This window comes from Aulonocara stuartgranti (genome assembly GCF_965226115.1).
Source record: "Aulonocara stuartgranti genome assembly, chromosome: 22".
Classification (NCBI taxonomy): domain Eukaryota; kingdom Metazoa; phylum Chordata; class Actinopteri; order Cichliformes; family Cichlidae; genus Aulonocara; species Aulonocara stuartgranti.
The window spans coordinates 3,838,732-3,846,293 of NC_138957.1; the positions used below are offsets into that span (position 1 = coordinate 3,838,732).

The following is a 7,562-nucleotide window of genomic DNA, read 5'->3' on the forward strand; positions in this document are numbered from 1 at the left end:
ATATTAATGTAAGGAACAAGGTTCTTATATTGAACAACAAAAATAAGAACAACTAAAAAAATAAAGTGTGAAACACTGGTGCATAAAATAAAAATTGCGATACACACCTATGTGACTCAGTCAGTTGCCTTCTCAATGTGTAATTTATGTAAATTATAAATTATTACCCATTCTGAACTTATAAAATCTTGCTTCTGACATATGTATACCAACATGCATTTCTTACATAGTAAACCAAATTTTACAAATCAAAGTAGAACATGCAATTAGAGAAATGGCATTGGGATTGTTGCTACTGGCAGATTCAGTCTGTAGCTTCACTAATGATGTGATGGCTCATCAGGTGTGCCTAGTAAAGTGGCAGTGGTCTTAAAATTGAGTTATGTTTGAGTTACCTAGTGATGAGGACTGATAAGAATTTAGTGACTCTGTGTTGGAGGTATTTCCACTCTTTGTTGTGATGGATGTTGGGGTCATTACCCAAAAAAGTAATTATTGCACATATTGCATTGAACACTTTTCTCAAAAATAATGCAGCACAGTGCTTAATTACTCCCAGGAGAAAGTAATTCCTTATATTACTCATTAAATTACTTTAATGTGATGCCATAAAATGACCTAAAAGGCATTGTCTCATAATTTATCCCTGTACTTATGAGGCCACACATATGAGCTTTCTCTTGGTATTACACAAAGCCCACAGCACAAAGCAAAGACAAAAACTAGCATAAAGAGACTTACAGTGATTGTTACAGTGATCGCTACTTTAGAAACATGAACAGGAAGAAACAGCCTGATTGATCATCCATTTGTTTTATGTTGAGAGTGAGTGTTCAGAGTGTGGCTGTTGGGCTGGGGGTGGCATTCACTCAGCTGTAATGCCACTCTTGATTATCTAAGTATACATGCTGTGTGTTGCAGGTGTTTTCCAAAGAGCTGAAGTTCAGTGGTTGTAATAATTTCTGTCATTCAAGGTTTGTATTCAAAATGCACTCACCGACGGGCAGGGCAGAGATAGATTTTGGTAGCCTGACTGGAAAAATCGCTAGCCCCAGGACGTCGGGCTAGCGATTTTGCGAGCCCTGTATCTGATTGAGGAATCACTCATCTTTGGAAAAGAGAGTTTATTACAGAGAAATGGCTCTTTCAAAATAAAAGCTATACTATACGCTTCTTCTGGGCTATATTCTCAGCAGCATATTAAACATATCAGGTCCCCATAAGGAGAATCCTGTACTAACGGCTGTCTAAATGACTCGGGTAAAGTTTGTAGCATGCCTGCTTGTTGTTTTTGTCTGCTTCCACTTGTCTTTGCACTAGGATGATGTCGGTGTAAATGTGCAGTCATATTCGTTGTGTTCCCACTAGTGCTGTCAGCGTTAATCTCATTAAAATGACGTTAATGCCATAACGCGGCAAATCTCCGTTAACGAGCTACCGCGGATCGCCCCGTATGTGGGGCTGGACGGCGTCAACACGTTAACGAACTAACTGCGCTAACGCAGTAGTTCCCACCAATGTAATTGAGCATTGCGTGGCACATCCGACATACTGATCAGAGCCTCTACTTCACTCATCATCCAAGGTTTTCGCTTCGGAAAAACCCAAATGGTTTTAGTCACTGTCACATTCTCTGCACAGCACTTAATATAGAAAAGGACAGAGTGAATGAAGGTCTCCAGGTCCTGCTGCTAGAGCTGGATCAGGTCTGAATTGGACTCTGTGCTTATGTGCTTCAGGACTGGTGCTATATGCTTTACCATAAAGGAAAGTTTAAGCCTAATCTTAAAAGTAGAGGCAACAATACAAAGTCCTCAGTGCATTGCAGGAGGACGCAGTGAAAAGGCATAAAAAACACAAAAACCCCAAAAGGTGCACAGTAGTTGGGTGCGCTGTGCTGCTGAATATGTCCGTACACACTGCCATCTTGTTGGGGTTTTTTTGCAACTTTTCAAGTGTAAGTCAATGGCATTTCAATACATTTTCCCAGTCAACTATAAATTCACCTAATTTCAATATAATTTCCCAGTCAGCCATAGATGAATGACTTTGAGAGGGGTCCAATGGAACAGTTGATAATAGTTTTCATTTCCCGGTCAACTATGAATCCATTACTTTTCAATGCCTTTGTTGTCGCCTGGTCAACTATAAACAGATCAATAATCATTCAGTTATAACACGACAACTTTGAATCAATGTTATTCCACTGTCATTGCTGTTACACTGCCATGTGTCATCTGTTTTAATATGGATTTTAGCATATTTGTGCCATAATGATGATTCAGATGAAAAATCAACATTAATTCAATCTCATCTTGCTCTCTGGGAAAGATGAAAACCAGCCCCGAAAGACTTCAAACGATCACCACGGTGATTGTACTGTAGAAACGGAGGCTGCAGTCTGTCTGTTCATCCTTTTGTTACGTGCTGAAGTTCAGGGTCTGGCGGCTGGGCTTGGGTTGACAAACACTCAGCTTTTACATTACTCCCATTTCTTGGCTAGCTTAGCGTTTGCATGCTGTCTGTGGAGATGCTTGCTAGGAGTTCTATTGCATAATGCAGATGCTTTTTGCACTACACTCACGCACTCTCCTCCTTTGGTGCAATAAAAATTCATGAATAAATGATAAATTAAATGTTAAATACAAATGTTCTTAAACTGAGCATTAGGTAGAAATATCCCTGCAACACTGGCCTCCATCAAAAGTATTCAAACAATGAAAAAACGTTAAATCAAATGGCCCAGACATGTTGGAGCTACTTTGAAGTTTTTGGCTCTGTGACAAGGAAAAGCGGACTTTTCACCGTGACTGAAAGCTGGATAACAGTACTTTCTGACGTCACCGCCATTCTTCATAATAGTGACGGTGAAGTCCGGTGACGCACAACAGGTTCTGATCACTGCGCTTAACAGGCTGCTTACCGAAACTTCACTCAAGTAATCATAGTACTGCTAAGGCGTTACTTAGCAACACTATTCACACTGGTATATAGGAGCGTACGGATCGGAGACCGTACGAAACAAACAGCTCCAGAAGCTGAGTGCGCAGACAGCGCTGGAGATAGTGCTGTGACACGGGCTACGCGCTATGGACTACTGTTGATTTGTTGAGGAAGAAACAGCGCACACTCCAGCTCCTTCTGGTGCTCACACACCTGTTTCATTCACCTCGCTTTATTTCTGCTGATAACTGTTATCGTGATACATTGGGCATTAGAGTGCTTGTTGTTGTACAGTGAGAGAAAACCTGCGAGATCATGAAGTCTCTGCTTGTAGCAGTTTTAATGGTTCTCATCACCGCCGCCCAAGTTTCCGGCGAAGAAAATGACCCAAAAGAGGACACTGATTACTGGACGAGCACTAATCAAATCCAGGTATTTATTCAGACTTATACTCTCTCCTTAATAATTCATAAATACTACTATTTAAGTAGCTCATCTTTTAGTCTCCTTCAGTGGATGAAAGCAGAATAAATTTATGTACCGCCTAACAGGCATAAGGAAATTAGTTTGACTTAAGTTTTTTTTTCTTGCTTTTTGTGAGAACAAAGACATCCCTTTACAGAAGTATGTTAAACCCCAGCGTCACACTGTAGGTTGCATATTTGTATTTTAAAAGATATTAAACACAAATTTACTGAACAGGTGTATATAAAGGCTTATATATTAGCTTAATCACACTTTAGGAGCGACTGTCGGCACTTTGTCATAATGGGCATCGTCACTCTGTGCAGGACATTAGTAGCGCAAAGATCCATATTGCCAGTCACAATGATGCGTACTGCACGAATATAATCCTGAGATGGAAACAGAAAATGGCAAGAAAAGATCCAAATACATTCTGCTTTACTCAGTGTATTTTATGTGGGTGGACCGGTGGGTGGGTCTTTCAGCTAATATTGATTAAGATAAGGTTCTGGCAGAATTCCGCTTTATTCTCTTGTTATAATGACACGAGCAGGTAGATATGGTATTAACACAGTTGAGGTATAGTTTGATGACGCAAAATTTTTATAAAGATAAGATCCACTCTCACTCCACTCTGCCTCTCAGTGTAAGCATTGCTTCTCTCCCTCCACTCAGAATGGCTGGATTTCCGACAACCCGTTCAGAGAAGCCCTGCTGAGACTGACAAGAAAGCCAAAGCCACATCAGTTTATCGGTCTGATGGGGAGGCGCTCTATGGGTAAGAGCTATTTCTTAATAAAAGTACTTCTCCTATGCATCAGTTATGCTAACCTTTCATTTTTACTTTCATCCTCCCACAGCAAACACACAGATCACCCGCAAAAGTAAGTCCTGAAGTCCTTATAGCTAGAGCAATTTTCCTGCTCTTTAATTAAAACTCGGAACAAAAAGACCCAACCCCTTTGCCAATAGCTCGAGATATGTGGCCAGTTACCTCAGAGCTTTGACTGGCGCAAGCTGGCACGCTGCTCATTTGTGCACAAATCAGCATGCACAACGCAAAAATGAATTTTAACATAACAAAATAAAGCTCAGGTAAAAATAAAGCTAAATAAAAAATTACGATTTTAAAACAAATATAAATATCAGTATGTACAGTAGTGGAAATAGGCAAATATGAATATTATTGCCAAATAAAATTGATGAATAGCTACAACCATCTATTACAGTGATAAGTTAACAAGAATTAAATAATCACTTTGAATTTACCACCATATCACTTGTGTGAATTATAAGTAATCCTGTTACAGTATCACTTTTAATTTAATAGAGAATAAATTACTAGTGATAATGTAATAATCCTCCCATGTGGTAAAATGAGACTGCTCTGTGGCGACCAATCAGAGACGTATACATCAGGTGGGATGTATTACTCATAATGGTGAGGGATTTCTTCAGCATTCTCCTCTTAGACACCTCTACCTGAGTCTTCAAGTTTTACTCCCAGAATCAGTCTTGATTAAGATTAATTTGTTCAGTTTGTTGACATTAGCAGCTTTCATCCTGCCGAACACTCCTGCATAGAACACCACACTTGCCACCACAGAGTGATGGCAAGTGATGTAAACAGCAAAGCCTTACAAATGTAACGTCCTGAGCTTTTTAGTAGATACAGGTCGCACAGATTCTGCTTCGTGTCTCATCCATGAAATAAACCCTTTTAAATGGATGGAAGGGCATTAAAAAGCATTCAGGACATTAACCCATAAAAGCCCAGATACATTTTTACTGCCAGGAAAACTATGGGAGAGTCAGTGTTTAAGCTTTAACAGGAACTTTCCTCAGTGTGTGAAGGGACGAGGTTCTTTAATATCAGACACACAAGCAAAGGCAAGTGTGCAAGGGTCAGATGGACTTGTGTGTTTTTCTCTAATAATGTGCATTTTGACTGAGACTAAAGGCAAAAGAAAATACATTGAGTTTATAAATGTACGGAGACAGTGGGTGGAGAGGTGTACACAGCTGTGACAGCTCTACAGATATCAGCTCGCTCCACAAAAGTGGAAGGCCTTTGTTCCACAAACAGAGCATGGAGCAGAAAAAGCACAAATTCCACTTGCCCACCGTGTTTGTGTCTGTGGGCAAGAAATGCACACTTTCCCAGGGTTTAATTAACATACACCCACCAAAGATTTTTTTTCCTAATGTTCTTTGAACTCATTAATTAGTGAGTAAAGAAGGTGGTCCAGGGGAGACGCCTGTGTGAGACAAAGAGGGGAAAGATAAAGAGCCATGAGGAGGAGGGGATTTTCTCTTTCCTCTGTCATGGTTTGCGTTTCATCTGAATTAGTCACCTACTCAGTGATGCACTCAGTGCAGCGTAAGTAAGCAGACAGCTAATTTATCCCTGTAATGCAGGACCTGCTGTAAAACAATCATGTGGACATGTGGCCGTTCAGTTGAACTGTTCATGTTTCAACAGAAAGTCTTTAATACTAACAGAAAGAAACCAAAAAGACACAATTCATTGTTTTGTCGATGGCTCAAGAGACATTACAGTTTTCTTGTTGTAGTTAGATGAATGAGACATTCAGTGTTGTCTTATCTCAATGTCTTTCCTATGAAGGACATAAAGTGAACTCCTTCGTTGGACTGATGGGGAAGAGGAGCCAAGAGGAGCCAGGTCAGTTCACTTAACGAGGTTTCATTTTCTGAAAAACAAACTGAATCCTTAAGATGGCATTTTCCCCTTTTTCAGCAGAGTCTTATAACTGGAACACAATAGAGATGTATGACAAGCGCCGCTAAACAGCTGTCACCTCTCTGCTTCTCATCAAATATTCTTCAGCCACGGCACGGGGACCGGATGTTGGTTTTGTTTTTCTCCAAACCGCATATAGCTGTTAGCTCATTTAAAAGATTGCATTTTTCATACTGTAGTGAAATAGCAGTTCTGTATTTGTGTCAGTTTGATCTGTTTCGGTAGAAGAAAGAGTGGAGTTTGAGGAAGTGTCATTATAAATGTTAATTTCCACCACCTGCCAGTTTTCTGAACAATGTGCTGATAGTTTCACTTCATTGTGCCTCACAACTGATTGTTTTTTGCTAATACAACAAAATAGCACAGGTGCTCATTTTGGCTTTCGAGTGACTTATAGAAGCTGCCTTGTTCTTCATCTGCATATGTTGTGATGTATTAAAATAATGTTAAAAATTGTATTAAAATTATTTTATCACTGGTTCAGTCTTAAGCTTGTACAGTGCAAATCAGTACTCAGTTAATCTAGATGGATGGTGCTAGGGCAGACTCTGATGGTAAACAGTGGTACTGCATGAAATATAAATGAAGTAAACAGTTTCTGTTGCAACAGGAAATTTTATTTTAGCGTCAATTAATGTAAAACACAGAAAAATAGAGACAGATAAAAGATTAGTTAAGAGAGAAATACAAATGCAATACTGCCTAGTGCAAACATGATTCAATAAACTAAGGTTGGATACAATTTCCTTGCTGTAGCATATGGTTATTAAATTACATTAGACTGCAGATATTAGTGATCTCTTCCTGTAATCCACTTTCAAATGTGACCATGGGTGGGACAGTTATATGAAATGTCTAACTCCTAGTTCCCAAACTGTTTGAATAGTCATTCATAGTCAAGCATGAAAAAAATGATTAGATCTTTTACGCATGTCTCACTTCTGCCAAACATGAAAAATATCCTTTTACAAAACACTTGCATAATATGCTAGTTAGCGCCAACAATGCTGCAGTTCTAGCTTGGTGATTAAGAGCCAAACAAACTGAAACCAAAGCAAACCAAACCAATTCAAACTACCAGAATCAACCAAAGCTGTCAAAAGCTGGGAGGTAGCAGCATGATAACACTACTTACTGACCTCAGTCAGTTATAGTGTAAACATGATACCACCCTTACACCCTGTAGCTCAGGAGGTCGAGCAGGTCATCTACTAATCAGAAGGTTGGCGGTTTGATCCTCCAGTATGCACGCCAAAGATCCAATTCCATCCATCCATTTTCTTCTACTGGGATGCAGGGGCAGCAGCCTAAGCAGAGAAACCCAGACCTCTCTTTTGGAGAACAATAAAGCGGTCCCAGGCCAGGAAAGATATATCATCTCTCCAGCGTGTCC

At 39.8% G+C, this 7,562-nt stretch overlaps 2 protein-coding genes across 4 annotated transcripts in view; both read left to right on the forward strand.

Moving 5' to 3' along the window:
• LOC309698606 (uncharacterized protein) overlaps positions 1–7,562 on the forward strand; it is a 379,790-nt gene that overhangs the window by 308,103 nt on the left and 64,125 nt on the right. The gene's annotated exons all lie outside the window — the stretch shown is intronic.
• Positions 2,840–6,911, forward strand: tac1 (tachykinin precursor 1). 3 transcript variants are annotated; one of them, XM_082522348.1, is made up of 5 exons: positions 2,840–3,375; positions 4,084–4,186; positions 4,269–4,292; positions 6,035–6,091; positions 6,170–6,911. In XM_082522348.1, exons 1-5 carry the CDS (start codon positions 3,259–3,261, stop codon positions 6,214–6,216), a joined length of 348 nt encoding a protein of 115 aa, XP_082378474.1. In that variant the 5' UTR covers positions 2,840–3,258; the 3' UTR covers positions 6,217–6,911. The 3 variants fall into 3 exon arrangements, with proteins under 3 accessions (XP_082378474.1, XP_082378475.1, XP_082378473.1); XM_082522347.1 differs by having other exon boundaries at positions 2,841–3,375; positions 6,167–6,911; XM_082522349.1 differs by lacking the exon at positions 4,269–4,292 and having other exon boundaries at positions 6,167–6,911.

Excerpts from the sequence above, each read along its gene's own strand:
- tac1 (XM_082522347.1), top strand. The coding sequence starts at position 3,259 with ATGAAGTCTCTGCTTGTAGCAGTTTTAATGGTTCTCATCACCGCCGCC. Across the intron at positions 3,376-4,083 it reads CGAGCACTAATCAAATCCAG|AATGGCTGGATTTCCGACAA; the intron begins GTATTTATTCAG and ends CCCTCCACTCAG. Across the intron at positions 4,293-6,034 it reads CACACAGATCACCCGCAAAA|GACATAAAGTGAACTCCTTC; the intron begins GTAAGTCCTGAA and ends TTTCCTATGAAG.